This window comes from Erinaceus europaeus, unplaced genomic scaffold (genome assembly GCF_950295315.1).
Source record: "Erinaceus europaeus unplaced genomic scaffold, mEriEur2.1 scaffold_689, whole genome shotgun sequence".
NCBI classification, from domain to species: domain Eukaryota; kingdom Metazoa; phylum Chordata; class Mammalia; order Eulipotyphla; family Erinaceidae; genus Erinaceus; species Erinaceus europaeus.
The window spans coordinates 4,086-23,879 of record NW_026647390.1 but is presented as its reverse complement, the minus strand read 5'-3'; the positions used below and the strand labels follow the sequence as shown (position 1 = coordinate 23,879).

Sequence of the window (19,794 nt, the reverse complement as noted above, 5' to 3'; positions counted from 1 at the left end):
AATGGTGAAGCAAGACTGCAGGTCTCTCTCTCTCTTTACCTCTCTCTATTTTTTTTACCTCTCTCTCTCTCTCCCTCTCTACCTCCCCCTTCCCTTTCAATTTCTGTCTGTATCAAATAAATAAAGATAATATAAGAACAAAATTTAATGCTAAGGATAATCTCAGTCCCAGCTTCTATCTAATTCTTCATTTCCCCCCCTGAATTCCTGTAACACTTAAGAATTTTAACCTAATTTTCCATCTTTGAAGCATTTACCTTATTAGACTGGCAACTTTGGTCCATAACACCTTTTTTTTTCTGATTTTTTTTTCTTTTACTAGTGACTCAATTATTTACAAGATTATAAAATTACAGTACTTAGGTCCAGGCAGTGGGGCACCTGGTTGACTGCACACATTACCATGCACAAGGACTGGGGTTCTAGCCTCTAGTGCCCACCTGGTGGGGGGGAGTACTTCATGAGTGGTGAAACAGTACTGCAAATGTGTTTGTTTCCATATATATATATATATATATATATATATATATATATATATATATATATATATGTATGTATTTTTTTTTTTATGAAAGCACTGCTCATTTCTGGCTTATGATGGTGTGGAGGATTGAACCTGAGACTTTGAAGCCTAACCATTATGCTATCTACCCCACCCTGTCTCCACCTCTAGAATCTCTCCTTCTCATCTCAGTTTCTGTCTGTCTTATCAAATAAAAATAAATATTTAACAACAAAATGAAATAAAATTACAGTGGTCCATGACACTTTATAAATAGACTATAATGAAAGTCCTTGCAATATACAAGTTCCATGTAGTACTTGTAAAAAAAAAAAAAAAAAGTATGAGCTTTTATATCAGATACCACATAAGTTCTAGGAGGGCAAGAACTCTTTGCTATTTTAACTTTGTCAGATAGTCAGTATCTAGCGGATCACCTGGCATATAGTAGGAGCTCAATAAATATTTTACTGAATAAATAAATGAACTTCTGTTTGAATATTAGCTACTTTATCACTTTTCAGCTGTGTGACACCAAATCATTCACCCTAGAATTTGTTCATTTAGAAATTTATCCAACAAATATTTGTTACCTGTCTACTAAGAGTCAAACACTGTGTTAGGTAGTGGAGACAAAAGATGTGTCACTGCCTACAAAGAACATAAGTATCTAGTTATTGAGGCTGTTATGTGAGGTAAGGTAGAAAGGACAGCCAGTGTGCAGGTCCAGAGAGGGAAGAGACAGCTGCAAGTAGTTCTATAAGGCAGAAGCATGGAAGGCCCCCTTGAGCCAGATGTTCATAGGCCTCTTATGTGACATACGAGAATGTGAACTTGACTATACAGGATACCACTGAGAGACTGAGAAGTGGAAAGGATCAAGGTCAGAGCTGAGCTGCATGGGGGAGCTAGTATGGAGATTTAATTACTGCTTTGAACCAGCAGAGGGGATAAAGGCCAGAGTAAGCCAGTGACTAGGAAGGTGCCAAGGAGGTGGATTTGAGAGTGGCCAAGGAAGTCCAATCAATTGTCACCATGTGCGCTTAACCCGCGGCACTACCACCCGGTGCCCAGGAAGTCCAATCAATTGTATGGTGAGTTATGGGGCATGACAGAGAAGGAATCAATGGTGGTGATACAAATGGAAGATTCAAAGGCCTTAGCTGTGGCAATAGCCATGAGAATGGAGTAGGAATAAATATGAAAGTGTGAAGGAGAATCTGCTGGACTTAATAATTTTTTAAATATTTATTTATCATGAAAGAGGAGAGTGAGAGAAAGAGAACTAGAGCATTGCTCAGCTCTGGTATAAGGTAGATTAAACCTGTAACCTCTAGGGTCTCAGGAATGCATGATAGTGCTTTAATAAACTGAACTATCTCCCTGACCTTGGTGGTGTGTTTTACACAAAGGAAAGTGAGAAGAGAGCAGATCTTCTTAGACTCACAGATCTTTGTCTTAGGCCACACAGTCGGTGAGTCAGACAGTATGAGAAGAGAAGCAAGTTTGTAGCCTGTGGACAAATTACTTTACCTCTTTGAATCTCAATTTCTCCATTTGTAAACTGAAAATATCCACCTCCGAACATGACCATGAGAATTAAATAACTTGGAAAATTCCAGGAGATAAAGCAGATGTTCAATAAACACTTTTGGTTGATAGTAACAATAGGGTTTACTCATGTACCACTTAATCCTCAAAAAACCCTGTAAGGCAGCTTGTAATATCATCTGGTTTACCAGCATAGCAACTGAAGCACAGAAAGGTGAAGAAACAGGACCAAAGTCACCTGGTTAGTAAGTGGCATAGTGTTATTTTTCTAGCTCCTTCTGGAACCTATAACTGGGAGTAAGGGGGGAAATGGCAGGAGAAATGGACAACAGACCTGATCAATAATTCATATCAAGAATAGTTTTTATTTGGAAATGTACCTTCACAACTTGTTGGCAGTCTGGAGATAGGTGGCCCCTAATTTGGTCGTTTAGTCTTTTTCTTACCACAGGTCCTTGGGGTTAAGGCACAGAGTCAAGTTCTTAAAGATCAGCATCCCAGACAGCCCCAGTGGTCTGATCAGGGTTGGAGCTGCTGCAAAAATCGAACCAGGTTCCATTCTGGAATATGACATGATCAGCCCCTTGGCACCAGGACTCCAGCTCCCTCTTTCACTGGGACTGGTGTTACCCACAGGCCAGCTGTGGCCAGGTCCTGGTGGGCAGGAGGTTGAGGTGATAATAGGTTAACAGAGGCTAATTTTCTGGTGCAGGGTCCAGTTTATCTTCCTGAGGGGTGGAAGCTGGTGTGGAAGCCTCATCCCCACCATTGAGGGACTTCTGAAGCTCACTGCTGCTGGGTGAAGGGGTCCTGTGACCCTGGGACCCCCAGCGAGTCATGCGCTTAAGGGAGGAGTCGTGGCGGGCAAGCAGAGGGGGCTGGAAGCCTGTGAAGGAGCTGCTGCTAGCAGGACGCTTATCTGCAAGAGAAAAGTCAGATGTGTAAGGAGAAAGGTGTGTGCAAAGGGCAGTGCTTGAGGGGCCTTGCCTGGGAGCTTGGGGAGGAGAGAACCTCCTGATCTTCAGGCCTGTGCTGGCCCTGGAGATCTAGAGATAGCCCCCCTTTCCCCTTCCCTTCTTTCTCATTCCAGGGTCTACTCTATCTCACCTCCAGGCTCAATTGGATGCATGAGCCGGTTCATCTGGACATTCCAGTGTTTCACGTTGGTGCTTGCCTGGCGCAACTTCCTCTGGGCAGCCTGTAGGAGCAAGGCCAGTGAGAGGTGAGTCAAAACCACCACCCTGGTTTTGACAAAACTACCATCCTGGTGGGTGTTGTAACTTTTTCAGGTTCTCAGGTTCCTTGGAATCTGATGCAAGCTACTAACCAACTCTCCAGAAAAACTCATGCATGTTCATAAAGAGCTATTTATATGAGTTGGCACCCAGTTTCAGGGGACTCATGGACCCCCACAGGGTAAAAAATAATCCTAATAAATCCATTAAATATGCAGATAAGATATATTAAGTATATTTACTATCTTCTTTAACCTGTAGAGCAGAAGTTAATAACAAAGGGCTTAAGTGGCTTGCCTGGGACACATGTTGAGTTCTAAACCACACAACTTCCCCAGAACCAAATGCAAAAATCTCTGTTCCAATGTTTACCACACCACTAGTAGTGGTTGTGGGGTATAGAAACTTCCCCTATGTTACATACTTCTGTATTTGTATTTTTTACAGTGACTATGTAAGTCAACTGAGAAAAATAAAACAACCACTATTAATAGAAACAAAATGTAGAAATTATAAAAATAAACCTTTTCTATGGAGGTTTGAGCTCCAAGTTGAAGTGCAGGAATAACGAGGTAGGGGCTTAGAAGAGGAGGAGAAGAAAGAGGAGGAAGAAGAGCTTTTGCCCAGGTTAATAATAAAAATAAAAAAGTAGTTAATGTTTCTTCCACTCTTACTAAACAGTCAATGTCACATATTATCTAATTTATTTATGTGTTTAGTTAAATATTTTTTATCACAGTGCTTTTTCTTTATTTTTTATATTTATTCATTTATTTTTCCTTTTGTTGCCCTTGTTGTTTTTCATTATTATTGTAGTTATTGATGTCGTTTTTATTGGATAGGACAGAGAGAAATGGAGAGAGGAGGGGAAGACAGAGAGGGGGAGAGAAAGACACCTGCAGACCTACTTCACCACCTGTGAAGTGACTCCCCTGCAGGTTAGGGAGCTGGGGGCTTGAACCGGGATCCTTATTCTGGTCCTTGCACTTTGTGCCATTTGTGCTTAACCCATTGCGCTACTGCCCAACTCCCCAGTAGTTATTTATTTTTAAAGACTTATTTATGAAAGAGAGAGTATCACTCTGGCACATGCAATGCTGAGGCTTGAACTTGGGCCCTCATGCTTGATAGTCCAATACTTTATCCACTATCCCATCTCCCTGGCTACTAAAGTTTTTTTTTTCTTCTTCTTCTTTTTTTCCTGAGGGTAATTTTATGGGTACACATGAGCAAAAAATGTTCTTAAATTTTTCACTCAAGTGAATGAATATTTTTCTGACATTATTAAAAGAATCTAAGTTCTGAGTTGTTAAAATGTGGGTCCTGGGAATAAGGAATTGTAATAATTCTATATTCAAAAGTTTTCTGTTCCTCATACTTTGTGGCAGATATAAAATACAGTTTAAAGCTTAGCCGCAGCCCTAAGGCTATTTCTTTGTCTTTTTTTTTTTTTTTTAAGGGTTTGCTTTTTTAAAAGAGAGACACAGAGAAGAAGAGAGAAGAAAAGAAAGGTCAGATCACTATTCAATTCTAGTTTATGGATAGTACTGGGGATTGAATTTGGGACTTCAGGAATCTCAGGTATGTAAATCTGGTATGCTACCAGATGCACAATCTCTCTGCTCATCTAATTTTAATCTTTATAACAGTGCAATTCTTCTTCTAGCGTTTGCCCTTCTTCCGTAGCCAGTCAACAGCGTCAGGTTGAACCTGATGTAAAGTTTCGAGACCTCCTTTGAATCTGGAGAGGTGGCAGTCGTTGACTATGTGGGTCATAGTCTGTCTGGAGCCGCAGGGGCAGTTCGGGTCGTCTCTGGCTCCCCAGCGATGGAACATAGCGGCGCACCGGCCATGGCCTGTTCGATAGCGATTGAGGAGGGCCCAATCATAACGTGCTAGATCAAAGCCGGGTTGACGCTTGCAGGGGTCTGTGATGAGGTGTTTGTTCTTGACCTCAGCTGACTGCCAACTCTGTTTCCAAGAGACTGGAACAGAGAAATTCAGTGTAGGCGTAGGGGACCAGATTGGGTGATGAGACGTCAAGCATTGGACAGGGTGGGCGAAGATATCCACGTATATTGGCAGGTCCGGTCGAGCGTAGACGTGGGAAATGAACTTAGATGATGCCGCATCCCGACGAATATCTGGCGGGGCGATGTTGCTAAGAACTGGCAGCCATGGAACCGGGGTGGAACGGATGGTTCCAGAAATTATCCTCATGGAGGAATATAATTTGGAATCGACCAAGTGGACATTGGGGCTACGGAACCATACTGGGGCACAGTATTCTGCAGTGGAATAGCATAATGCCAGAGATGATGATCGTAGTGTGGAAGCGCTCGTGCCCCATGAGGAGCTGGCCAGTCTTGCAATGATGTTATTCCTCGCGCCCACCTTTGCTGCAGTTTTTATGAGATGTTCGTGAAATGACAGAGTGCGATCGAGAGTAACGCCAAGATAGACTGGCTGGGCTTCATGACGGATTCTCGTATCGCCAAGCTGCACATTAAGCTCACGCGAGGCCGAGGCATGGTGTAGATGGAAAACAGATGATACCGTTTTTGCAGTGCTAGGGCTTAGTCGCCATTTTTTACAGTAATCAGATATCAGAGACATGTCTTTCGTGAGTGTTTCCTTGAGGATGTCGAACTTGGATGCCTGAGTTGCACAGCAGATGTCATCGGCGTAGATGAACTTCCTTGAAGAAGTTTCTGGGAGGTCACTGATGTAAATATTAAATAGTGTAGGAGCCAGAACAGAGCCCTGGGGGAGGCTACTTGAGACAAGTCTCCATCTGCTAGACTTGTCACCCAGATGCACCAGTGCAATTATTTGTTCCTTTTCCTAGATGAAGGACTTGAAACGTAGAGAGGTTAAACAATTTGCCAGTGGCAACATAGCCAGGCAATGACACAGCCAGGATTTTAGGAAAGGCCTCAGAGTGTGCGCATTAAGTCCTAACCTCAGCAGGATCTAATCATACCTTTTTTAAAAAAACAGCTTTTAATTTAATTTACTAATTTTGGATACAGACAGGAAAAACAAGAGGGAAGGGAGGGATAGAGGAGAGAGAGATACCTGCAACACTGCTTCACCACTCTTGAAGCTTCCCCCTGCAGTTGGGGATGAGGGGGCTTGAACCTGGCCCTTGAACATGGAAATGTGTGTGCTCACCTGACCCCACAGCAGCTTCCATCCTGCCCCATACCAGCCTTACCTCCACGTCCTCATCAGCCCTCTGCCGGTTCTGCCGCACCTCCTCCAGCTGCTGCTGGGCCTGCTGCAGGGAGCGGCTCTGGAGAGCCATTTCCTGCTGCAGCTCTTGCTTCTCCTGCTGTGCCCGCTCAATGTAGCGCTCCTGCTCCTCCTTCAGCTGCATCAACTCCTTCAGCTTCTCCTCTTCTTCCTCCAGCAGTCTGCCAGGCACACACTGTGTCATTTCCAAGCACCTCAAAGATGCTAAGCAACCAGGAGGGTAGTGAAGTCTGGGAAGGCAACCAGGGGCAGGTGCTTGGGCCTACCTGGTCTGGGCTAGGCGCACAGCCTCTTCATCCCGCCGAGCTTTCACCTCCAACTGCAGGGCCTCCTGAAGTCGATGTTGCATTTCCTCCAGCTCTTTGATGCGTTGCCGCTGCCTGGCGGCCTCTTCCTTCTTTAGCTCCATTTCAGCCTGCATGGAGGCCCTGGCCTGCACAGAGACACAGAGTCAGGGCAGAGGGGACATAGAGCAGGGAGGTGGCAGGTATATATACCCCCAGAGTTCTGTTAGGCTGCCTCAACTAGCTATCTACAGTGGGAGTCTAGAAAGTCCCTTCATGAGATTTTCTTTTTTATTTTATTTTATTTAAGAAAGGATTAATTAACAAAACCATAAGGTAGGAGGAGTTCATGAGATTTCTGACCTGATGCATTTCTTTATTTTTTCCAAATTTAAAAAAATGTTTTTTGTTATCTTTATTTATTTATTGGATAGAGAAAGCCAAAAATTGAGAGAAGGGTGGGTGACAGAGAGAGGCAGAGAGATACCTGCAGCCTTGCTTCACCACTCGTGAAGTTTCCCCCCTGAAGGTGGGGACCCGGGGCTCAAACCCGGGTCCTTGCACACTGTAATGTGTGTGCTCAACCAGGTGCGCCACCACCCAGCCCCACCTGATACATTTCTAAGAGCCTGACTAGATCAGATAATGGTCAGTGAACAGATGCCACATGGGGAAAAGAGGCTCAAGTCACTGCCTTCCTAACACCAAACTTAATAGTCCTTCATACCTGGGTGGAGAAGGTTGCATAATGGCTATACAAAAAGACTTTGACGTGGTCCGGGAGGTGGCGCAGTGATAAGGCTTTGGACTCTCAAGCATGAGGTCCTGAGTTCGATCCCTGGCAGCACATGTGCCAGAGTGATGTCTGGTTCTTTCTCTCTCCTCCTATCTTCTCATGAATAAATAAATAAAATCTTTTTAAAAAAAAGACTTTGATAATTAACTAAAGTCGCAAAGTCCCAGGTTCATCTCCCTGCATCACCATAAGCCAGACTGAGCAGTGTTCTGGTAAAACAAAAACAACATTTCCCCCCCTTCCTTTACCACAGGCCTGGCCTAAGCCCATCTTCTTTCCTTCCTTCTTATTTTTCTTCTTTCTTTTCTTTCTTCTTCATCCCCTCTTCCTTTTTCTCTCCTTTTCATCTTTTAAAAAATATGTTTATTTATTTTTGGATAGAAACTGAGAAATTGAGAGCAAAGGGGGAGATTGAGAGAGGGGAAGAGAGAGAAAGACCAGCAACTACTTCACCACTCATGAAAGCTTTCCTTCTGCAGGTGAGGACTGGGGGCTTGAACCCAGGTCCTGGCTCGCTAAAATGTGTTCACTCAACCAGGTGTGCCACCATTCAGACTTTCTTTCTTTCTTTCTTTCTTTCTTTCTTTCTTTCTTTCTTTCTATCTTTCTTTCTTTCTTCAACCAGGTGTGCCACCACTCTGACTTTCTTTCTTTCTTTTCTTTTCTTTCTTTCTTTCCATTCATCCTTCCTTTTCCCCGTTTTCTTTCTGCTTTTCCTTTCCTTTCTTTTCCTTCCTTCCTTTACTTATTTCCTTCTTTTTCTTCCCTCTGGAGCACTGCTCAGCTCTGGCTTATGATGGCGCTGGGGATTGATCGTGAAATGTTGGTGCCTCTGGCATGAAGGCATGTTGTGCTTTTCCGCCTTTCCAGTCCTCCACCCATTTTTTCAAACTCAACAGAACTTCGTTCCTACTAGCGCTGCCGGCACAGGCATCCCTCAGCACACGGGCCATCCCTCCGCCCGGGCCCCGCCCCTACCCCAGAGCCCAAGCCTCGCCACACAGCATCCCTCGGCCAGCCCCACCTGCTCCGCTTCTCGCAGTTGGCCTTCCAGCGCTTCCTGCAGCTCCCGGTGCTGGCTGCGGCGCCGCTCCTCCTCCTCCTGCAGCAGGCGCTCGGCCTGCCTCTGCGCCTCCTGCAGCAGCTCCAGCTCCTGCAACTTCCGCTCCTTTTCTTCTTGCAGCTGCTGCAGCCGCACCAGCTCCTCCTCCTTGGCTGCCCGCCGCCGCTCCCGCTGCTCGCGCTGCTCCCGCCGCTTCTGTTTCAGGTCCTTGTGCAGCGACGTCTTCCCCTCTGCCTGTAGCCGGATCGCTGTCTGGATAGCTGCGGGAACAAAGAGAGAGTGGGCAGGGGACACCAGGTGGTGGTGGGGTTTTAAAAGTTTTTTTTAAACTATATTTATTTACTGGGTAGAGAGAGCCAGAAATCGAGAGGGAAGGGGGTGAAAGAGAGGGAGACAGAGACACCAGCAGCCATGTTTCACTACTTGTAAAGCTTTCCCCCTGCAGGTGGAGACTGGGGACTCAAACCCGGGTCTTTGTGCACTGTAACATGTGTGCTCAATCAGGTGCACCACCACCCAGCCCCTAAGTGGGATTTAATATATATACGATCATAATCTGTTTTGGATAGAGACAGAGAAACTGAGGGAGGATTGGGAGATAGGAGAGGGAGGGAGATCTACAGCAATTTCACCTCTCATGAGGCTTCCCCCCTGCAGGTGGGGACCTAGGGCTTGAACCTGGGTCCAGCATACTGTAAAGTCTGTGCACTCGACCCAGTGCACCACTGCCCAGCCCTAGTGGTGGGGTTTTATGAAGGCACATTGCGGGGAAAGGGACCTTAAAGCCTTAGGACTCAGGTCCAGTCCAGCCTCCCACTGGGCCTGAGTTATGTGTTATCACAGGCCCTGAGGACACTGAAGCCCAGACAGCCTCAGGCCCTCCAGTGAGCACTCACCAGTGGTCCACTCCTGGCGCTGGCGAGTGTCAGAGGCACTCATTTCATATGTGCGAGAGGCAGTCTTCACACAAAACATGCAGCGTTTTCCTTCTCTATCAGGGAGCACCTGGGAGAGGGGCCAGATGGGGTGGCATTACTGAGATCATGGCCCCAAGGGCCCAGGGGTGGCCCCCAGACCAAGCCACTACTATTCCTGACTGACCATCTACCTCAGACACCCCCCCTGTCTCTGCCAGGAGCCTTGAGTGACCCCCATGATGAACAATTAGTTGTGTCTACACACAACTACTTGTGTCTCCCCAATAATTGTAGCCTTTGCTGTTTGAAAGTGGGGTAGAGCCATATTCTGCTTGGAGCTGAGCACACCACTGTAACCCAGTGTTTATGTAGATCATGCTTGAACATCTCCAGGCACAGGGTCCTCAGACCAGCTACATTCAGCCAGTCCACGGGTAATTTTGGAGTACTACTGAGTGCTGCTTATTGTTTTAAATATTTGGAATAAAGAACTGTATCTAATGGACTAAATCTCTAAGCCTACAGTCTAGCAGGAAATTAATAGCTACCATGAATTTAGCTTCTTAAATTCTAGGGTATGTGCTAGTGTTTTTAAGTTTTGTTTGTTTGCTTATTTATTATGAGAGACAATGTGAGGGGTGAGGGGGGAGTGAGAAAGAGGATCAGAGCACTGTTCAGCTATGGCTTAAGGAGGTACAAAGGGTTGAATCTGTCACAGGTCTTTGGGACCTCAGGTATGCATATACAAGTGTTTTTTTTTTTAATTTTTTAAAAAATATTTTATCTATTAATTTATTGGATAGATAGAGAAATTGAGAGGGAAAGGGGACATAGAGACACTTGCAGCACTGCTTCACTGATTGCAAAACTTCCTCCTGCAAGTGAGGACTCAAGGCTTGAACTTTGGGGGTCTTATACACTCAACCAGATGTGCCACTGCCTGGCCCCTCGATTTGAAAGATTTAATTGTTTATGGATTTATGAGCATCACTCTGGCACATGCAATGCTAGGGACGAAACTTGGGACCTCATACTTTATCTACTGTGCCACCTTCCAGTCTAGTATACTAGTATTTTATATGCATCATTTAGTCTTCCCAGGCCGGTATTATTCACTCCACTTTGCATAGAAATGAAAAATTAAAAAGTCCAGGAACTTTCTCTATTCACATTGCATATAGACAATGAACTGGGAGTTTTGCCTAAGTAGTAACACCTGTATCCTTATTTGACAAATATGGATGCAGCAGGAGCCAGAAGATGGCTCAGGCAGTGGGGCATACTCCTTACCATATTTGAGGTCCTAGGTTTGAACCCTGACACCATACAGCAGCACCATGGGAAGCTCCATGGATGGTGGGGAGGTGCTAGAGTCTTGGTCTCTCTCCACCCCCCCTCTCCTTTTCTCTCCACCTCTCTCTATAATAAAGATAATTTTTAAAGTTGGTGAACAGAAGTGGTGGGACTGAACACACATAAAGGTCTGGCTTCTCAGTAAACAATAATAATATTTAATAATAATAATATTACTATTATTATTATTATTACTATAGAAGTCCAGTGGATGAAATGTTGGACCCTCAAACATGAAGTCCTGAGTTTGAGTTTGACTCCCAGCATCACATGTGCCAGAGTAATGCTCTGGTTCTCTCTCCCTCTTTCTCATCAATCAAAAAAAAATTTTAAATGCACACACACAAAAAATGAGTACAGCCAGGACTTGAAAATAGATCACCTGGACAGTGAGCCTAGTCTGTCATGTGGTGGGCCCATGTTCAAGCCTAACTTCTCCTGCCTTTCTCTTTCTTTCTTATTTAAATTAAAAAAAATTTTTTTGGACATCTTCAGGACTCCACCACTCTGGGATAACTTCAGAAAGAGATAAAGAGATAAGAGATAAGGGAAGAAAAAAAAACAGCATCAAAGCTTCCTTAAATGTAGTGGAGGCTTGGCTCATGCCTGAGTCATACATAGGACTAGCTACACATATCCAAGTGAGCTATTTTTTCTGACCCATCTCTCTCTATCTAGAAAAATTGATCCAGAGAGGTAAAGCCCTGGTGGCAAAAAGAAAAAACAAACAAATAAAAAAAAATACAGTAAAATATAATGGACACTGTCTAGGTTGGCTAGAGTATTGATTTTTTAAATGTAAAATAGCACATTGATGAGGATGTGAAGACACTGAAACCCTCACACATTGCTGATGAGAATTCTAAGATGGTGCAGACACTGTGGAAAACAGTTTGTCTCTCAAGACGTTAAATAGGTTGGGGAGACACAATAATGGTTCTGCAAAAGATTCTCATGCATGAGGTTCCAAGGCCCCACGTTCAATCCCTGGCACCACCGTAAACCACAGTGTGCTCTGGTCTCTCTCTCTCTCTCTCTCTCTCTCTCTCATTAAAATAAAATAAAGAAGTTAGACATAGAATTACCCTGTGGTACAGGAACTTTACTCCTAGAGGAATGAATACATACGTACACCCAGAAAGTTGTACATGAATGTTTATAGTATTTACAGTAGCAAAAAAAAGTGAAAACAGCGGGAGTCGGGTGGTAGCGCAGTGGGTTAAGTGCACACGGCACCAAGCACAGGACCGGCATAAGAATCCCGGTTCAAGCCCTCGGCTCCCCACCTGCGGGGGGGGGGGGGGTCCCTTCACAAGTGGTGAAGCAGGTCTGCAGGTGTCTATCTTTCTCTCCCCCTCTCTGTCTTCCCCTCCTCTCTCCATTTCTCTGTCCTAACAATGACAACATCAACAATAACTACAATAGCTACAATAACAATAAAAAACAAGGGCAACAAAAAGGGAAAAATAAATAAATAAATATTTAAAAAAAGGTTAAAACAACTCAAATACTCAACTAAAGAATAAACAAAAGGTAGTATATGTGCATGAATATGTAATGGAATATTATTCAGCCATAAAAGGAATAAAGTTATGATCCATTCTACAACATAGATAAACCTTGAAAACATTATCCTAGTAGCCCAGGAGTACTAGACTTCTCTCTTTCTCATACATAAGTAAATATTGAAAAACTTAAACATGGCAGAGAAAATATTACGCTAAGTGAAAGAAGCCAGGCACTACAGGACATGCTTGATTTCACTTATATGAGGTACCTAAAGCAGCCAAACTTATAGAGGCAGGCAGGAAGTAGGATGGATGACCAGGAAAACAGCTTAGCTGCTAGAGTGTGTGCACTCTTTGTCTTCCTCTTTCATGTAGAACTTTCTGTTTCGTATGAAATAAAATAAAAAGGAGAAGGAGAAGAAGAAAGAAGTACTTGTAGACATGGGGGTAGCACTAGTGGTTGTGTAATAGACATTCCTGCCTGTGGCTCCAGAAATCTCAGGTTCTATCTGAGGTATTAAAATAAAGTTCGGGAAATAAACAATGGTGGTGGCTACACAACACTGTAAATGTACTTGATGCTACTGTATGGCTAAAGTGGCAATAACACATATACTTTATTTTAAAAATTGTTTGAAGCCTCTCAAATAAAAGTGGGCAGGGACAAGGCAGGGGAAGTTGGAGAGATGATGCGTATGGAGGAAGAATAGAGAAGTGTGGAGTTGCTAAAGGAAATGGAATTTAGGTGAAAGAAAACTTTTAAAGAATTTTTTTTTTTTGCCTCCAGGGTTATCACTGGGACTTCGTGCCTGCACTATGAATCCACTGCTCCTGGAGGCTATGTTTTCCCTTTTGTTGCCCTTGTTTATCATTATTATTATTGTTGTCATTGCTATCCTTGTTGTTGGATAGGACAGAAAAAAATCGAGAGAGGATGGTAAGACAGAGGGGGAGAAAAAGACAGACACCTGCAGACTTGCTTCACTGCTCATGAAGCGGCCCCCCTACAGATGGGGAGCTGGGAGCTCCAACTGGATCCTTACATCAGACCTTGTGCTTCACACCATGTGCGCCTGGCCCCTTAAGGAATTTTAAAAATATTTTATTTACTTGGGTAGAGTCAGAGAGAAATCAAGAGAGGAATGGGGAGATAGATAAGGAGAAGGGCAGGGGTAGGTAGCATAATGGTTATTATGCAGAGTCTATTACGCGGGAGTCGGGCGGTAGTGCAGCAGGTTAAGCACACATGGCGCAAAGCGCAAGGACCAGCACAAGTATCCTGGTTCGACCCCCCAGCTCACCACCTGCAGGGGGGTCGCTTCATGGGCGGTGAAGCAGATCTGCAGGTGTCTGTCTTCCCCTCCTCTCTTGATTTCTCTCTGTCCTATCCAAAAAAAAAAAAAAAGAAAAAAAAAAGAGTCTCTCATGCTTGAGGCTTCCAAGTCCCAGGTTCAATCCCCTATAGCACCATAAGCCAGAGCTGAGCAGTGCTCTGGTAAAAAAGAGGATGAGAGAGACAGAGACAGAAACAACTGAAGCACTGCCTTACCACTTGTGAAGCCTTCCCCCTGCAGGTGGGGGTCAGGGGCCTGAACCCCAGTCCTTGTGCATTGTAGCATGTGCACTCAACCAGACGCCACAACCCGATCCCTAAGAATTCTTTAAGTAGGTTTTTTTCTGTCTAGTATGAGACATAAGCCCTCTCCTCTCAAATCTTTAGCACAATCCCCATATTCACAAATGATTTTAGTGGATGACTTATAGGTTTAGCTACTTTCAAATCAGAATGGCTATGAGGTGCCCATCTATATTGTGTTACATTCGTCTAAGCAGAAATATGTGTGACTGATTTTTCTCTCCTTTTGCCTTCTTCCTGAGCCCCTTGCCCTCACACTGCACTGGAGACCCTCTGGGCTGTGAGATATCTTTCATCCCTCCAGTTGACCCCCTCACCTCCACGCAGCACTGTGCATCTAGCGGGATAGTACCCCTTTTCTCTTTGCACTCTTCACTTCCAAAATAGCAGAGACTGCTGGGCTGCAGCTGGAACCATCGCTCAGTCCAGTTCCTCCTCAGGTGCCCTCGTTTCCACAGATAGCCCTGCCAGTCAGAGCAAAATCAGAGATGTCAACAGGGCACCTCTACATCTTTTCTGAGGGCCCTCTCCTAGTCCACAGCCTGGCTTGACCTGTTTCAGGACATCTTGGATGAGCTCCTGGTAGACCTCGTGGATGGCCATGCTGAGGGTCTCCCGACCCACTCCTCGAAGACAGCGGCCCGAGTTGAAGAGCTCCAGGAACTGCCAGACGCTGAGACCTCCAGTGGTCTGGGCTGCCTGAGCCTCCTGCGCCAACAGCTCCTCCAGCTCACCCAAGCCTACTTCCAGGCTCATGCTGCTAAGCACCTTCTTCAGCAGGTATTCCACCTGGAAGGGGAGAGGGAAGGCCTGCTACTGCCGTGGGCAGCATTTCTGGGGGCACTCCTATTGGATTCCAGAGCCAGGGCTGAAGGGAATGGGGTCTGGGAGCTGAAGTGATGGTGGTCAGGAAACTAAATGCTAGTGGTGACTGGGCTAGAGAATTGGGAGGAAATCCTGGAACTCTAACACCAATTTAGACATGCCTCCTCCTTCCCAACCAGCAGTCTCCATTCCTTCTGCCTTAAGTTAAGGTGTAAAGGTGGGAATTAAGGGCTGGAGCCAGGAAGAGGGAGTGCAAGGGCTGTTTAGGAGACTCATTTAAAAAATAATTAAATTTTTTGTTTTATTTATTTGATAAAAACAGAAATTGATGGGGAAAGTGAGATAAAGAGGGAGAAAGGCATCTCTAGCACTGCTTTACAGTTTGTGAAGTGTCTCCCCTGCAAGTGGGGATATATATATGATCCAGTATATAATATATATGATCCATATATAATATATATGATCCAGTATATAATATATATGATCCATATATAATATATATGATCCAGTATATAATATATATGATCTTATGATCCAGTAATAATATATATATATATTATTACTGGATCATAAGATTTGCCAGTTTTCTTTTCTTTTTTTTTTAAAATTTATTTATTTTATTTATTTATTCCCTTTTGTTGCCCTTCTTGTTTTTATTGTTGTAGTTATTATTGTTGTTGTCGTCGTTGTTGGATAGGACAGAGAGAAATGGAGAGAGGAGGGAAGACAGAGAGGAGGAGAGAAAGATAGACACCTGCAGACCTGCTTCACCGCCTGTGAAGCGACTCCCCTGCAGGTGGGGAGCCGGGGTTCGAACCGGGATCCTTATGCCGGTCCTTGTGCTTTGCGCCACCTGCGCTTAACCCGCTGTGCTACAGCCCGACTCCCCAGTTTTATTTTCTTAAGGGCTCTCCATACTGTTTTCCACTGGGGCTATACCAAATTGCATTCCTACCAACAGTGTATCAGGGTCTCTTTTTCTCCATATCCTCAGTAATATTTATCATTTCCTGTTTTGTTGGTGTGGGCCATTTTCACAGTAGTGAGATAGACTCTTATTGTGGTCTCAATTTGCATTTCTCTAATGATAACTGGCATGGAACATTTTTTTCTTATGTCTGTGGGCCATCTGAATGAACCTAAATGCCCAATAGCAGATGACTGGATAAAGAAGTTGTGAGTTATATATTCAATGGAATACTACTTTGCAATCAGCAAAAATGATATTGTTTTATCTGGAACAAAATGAATGGAAATGGAAGAAGTGATTATGCTATGTGAAATAAAGGCATAAAGGAAACTACTGGATGGTTTTGCTCATATGTGGAATATAGAAGACTGAAGCAAATAAACTGGCAAGAAAAAAGGAATAAAGAGAAAAGAAAGAAAGAAAGAAAGAAAGAAAGAAAGAAAGAAAGGGAGAGGGAAAGAAGAAAGGAAGGAAGGAAGGGAGGAGGGAAGGAAGGAAGGAAGGAAGGAAGGAAGGAAGGAAGGAAGGAAGGAAAGAAGGAAAAATCAAAGAAAGGAAACCAAACTCTTATACTTAATGAGAACTATGGTGTGGGGGTATATGGTCCAGAGCTTTGGTAGAAGGTGTGGTGACTTGGACATGCCAGCTGTGGGTTTGAAATTGTACCCTTGAAATTTTAAGATTTTGTAAAATACTCTTTATTCACTAATACAAAATGAAAAAAGTCATTGCTAGTGATTTATATTAGTTTACAAAATTATAAAATTTCAATGAGGGGCTGGGTGGTGGCACACCTGGTTAAGCACACATGTTACAGTGCTCAAGGACCTGGTTCAATCCCCAGGTCCCGACCTGCAGGGGGAAAGCTTTGCAAGTGGTGAAGCAGTGCTGCAGGTGTCTCTCTGTCTCTCTCCCTCTCTATCTCCCCTACCTCTTGATTTCTGGCTATCTCTATCCAATAAATAAAGATAATAAAAAGTAATAAAAAAATAAAATTTCAATGATATAATTTCACACCTCTGTGTGTGTAACATTGCACTTAAAGTTTTTGTGTCCTCCCACCCCCAACAGTTTTCACAAAATCTAAGAGACGGTTTGGTTAAATTTTTTTGTAAGTTCATTTGCTTTCTTTAACTATATTTCACATATGATTGAAACCATCTGGTAGTTGTCTTTCACCTCTTTACTTATTTCACTTAACATAATATACTCCAGTATCATCTTTTAAAATTGCAGAATAGAACTCTCCAATACCCTTATTTTACAGATGATAAAATCAAAGCCCAAAGGAGGAAGTGACTAAGTCGCACAGCAAACTGGTGGCAGCCACAGCTTGATGTGTCCCTTTGAGCTCTTATTATTCCAAACCCCAATCCCCCATCCTGGGATTCCTTCCTTTATGGGAGGACAAGTAAAGTAGGGACAGGAAGCCTGTTACTGAGGAACAGGAAGTGGTGGTTGGGGTATATCCTGATGCAATTTGTGTTGATCATAGCAATAAGCAGTCTTAGCCTCTGAAAAGCCACCTTGTTCTGACTGGCAGGAGGCCGACAAGGGCACCCAGCCAGGTGTTTGTGCAGACAGACACGTGTCCCTTACTGGCCCCAGGAAATTTTTGGGAAACTCTTAGACATTCATTCTAAGGGCCTCAGCAGGTAGTAAGATGGAGTACACCAGTTCAAGGCTCAGTTAACTGCCCTCGCTCCTGATAAACAAGAACAGGAATCTGAGTGTAGTTACAAGTCCTCTTGTAAAAAAAAGGACCACTCCCCTGTGTATCTCACTCTAAAAATACTGACATTTGTCACAGTCATCAAAAGGACGAAGGCTTAACAGATGGGAGAGAGGTAGGAAATACAGGGAGACTATGGGTTGACTGAAAAAGGGGACACCTGCTCTGGCTTCTCCCATCCATGATCCAGATTCTGGGTCTCTATTCATAGGATGACCTCTCTGGGTCGTTGAGTGAAGTCTGCTGTGGCTCTCATTTATACTAAAAATAAAAATAAAAATAGAAATTCTGGAATCAGGGCCAGACTGGATTTCCCATGCGGCTTATGTGGAGATATATTCAGGAAGGTCTTCTTCCTCCTCATCTAGCACCTGTCTCAGATTGCCACAATGCCCCAAATCCTGCCCTCTGATTTAATGTTTTCAGTTTCAAATATCCAGTTACATATTAAGCATAATGCCTCTGCAAATAGAATTTGCAGATCATTTCCTATTGTGAGAGCCCACAGAACCCTGATGGAAGAATCACTTCAGCTCTCCTAGAATTTCTAGGCATATGGGCAGTTCTAGGCATATGGAGCCCACTGGGCATGGATGGATAGGTACCAGCATGTGGAAACAAAGAAGAAAGGGGATGTGGGAAAGTGCAGAGATAATTTGCCTTCCTTCGTGGTTTTGCTGAAGCCTGGCCCCCAGTGACTTAGTCCCAGAGATGCCATCATCCTCACCTCATCAGGAACCATGATCAGAGGGTACTTGTCCTCAGACAGGAAGTTGAAGAGGCACCAGAGGCGGAAGGCGTCCTGATTGGAGAGCATGCTGTTCCCGTTGCTATCCACCCGATAGTTCTTCTTGGCCGTCAGGGTCCAGCACAGCTCATCAAAGTGCTCCTTAATGAAAGCCCCCTCCTCCACCTGCCACCAGGCCTACAAGTCAGCCAAATAGGCTGCCCCAAGCCTGCCCTACCACCAAGCTAATGCTCTAGATGGTTTCTTGGGGTCATCTTATTCCCCTGCTTCCTAGGGCAGGACTTTAACTTGAATTGACGCCCAGGAAACTAGTTGCTTCCAATCCCCCACTACTTCATCCCCCTCCATGTCTCCCCACCCCTGCTTACACTTCTATGCCCAGCCAAGTCCCCTGTCCACAGAGAAGGAACTCTAGTCCCCTATCCCAAGGGAGAAAGAAGAGAAAATCTAGGGGGGGGGGGAGTGTTGTTGGAAGGAGGGAGTGGACAATTCAGGAGAATCTGAGAAGACAATGATAACTGGGAAGATGAAGAAAGACATATAGAGTGGGGGGGGCAGGGAGTTGGGAAACACTTTATAAAGGTTAATCTGGAAGCTGAGGGTGGGTTAGGCTGGGCTGTGGTGGAAAGTCATGGCAAAGGTGACTGCTAGGCTAGGACAAAGGTGAGAAAGACTGGTAATGAGTTGAGTGGACAAGTGTCTGGAATGTAAAGAATGGAGACAGAAAACCAGAGAGGGACAGAAGTGGAAGTCTGCTGTGGGAGCAATGCACTGGGGTACCGGTAAGTGGGGACAGGTTAGAGGTGCTCCCCCTAAGTTGATCACACCTTGTCCAGGATGTACTTGTTGAGGTAGGGCATGTATCCCTGGCTGGACACAGGGCCATCGTCGTCATCTCGGAAGTGCTCCTCCAGGGCCACAGGGTCATGGGGGATGTGCAGGACTGTGTACAGGTTGTGGGACAGCACCTGAGACAAACAAACAATTTGGCTTCACGTGCCCTAAGAAAGACTTCTTTATGAAACTAGGCACAGGGGGTGGCACAGTGGGCAAAGCACTGGACTCTTGGGCATGAGGCCCTGAGTTCAGTCCCTGGGATTACATGTTCTAGACTAATGTAATGCTCCAGTTCCATCTCTCTAATTAATTAATTAATTTCTTTTAAAAAAGAGAAAAGAAAAGAAACCAGATCAAAAGATTGCTCCTAGGGCCAGGCAGTGGCACATCTAGTTGACTGCATACATTATAGTGTGTAAGGACCTGGGTTCAAGCCCATCTGTAGGGGAAAAGTTTTGACAACAGTGAGGCTGTGCTGTGTTTCTCTTTCTCTCTCTACCTCCCTGTTCACACTCAGTTTCTTTATGTATCTGTCAAATTAAAAAACTACTAAAAAAAAGAAGATTGCCCCCCACCTCTCCC

General features: G+C 44.4%; 1 protein-coding gene across 1 annotated transcript; it reads right to left on the bottom strand.

The window, feature by feature from the left end:
* Positions 1 to 2,393: 2,393 nt before the first annotated feature.
* Positions 2,394 to 19,363, bottom strand: DEF6 (DEF6 guanine nucleotide exchange factor). Its single transcript, XM_060183960.1, has 10 exons — positions 19,203 to 19,363; positions 18,355 to 18,540; positions 14,653 to 14,889; positions 14,418 to 14,564; positions 9,583 to 9,691; positions 8,648 to 8,946; positions 6,810 to 6,976; positions 6,506 to 6,704; positions 3,161 to 3,251; positions 2,394 to 2,972 (listed from the first exon to the last, which is right to left on the bottom strand). The coding sequence occupies exons 1-10, from the start codon at positions 19,233 to 19,235 to the stop codon at positions 2,749 to 2,751; spliced, it is 1,692 nt and encodes a 563-aa protein (XP_060039943.1). The 5' UTR covers positions 19,236 to 19,363; the 3' UTR covers positions 2,394 to 2,748.
* Between the last annotated feature and the right edge of the window lie 431 nt (positions 19,364 to 19,794).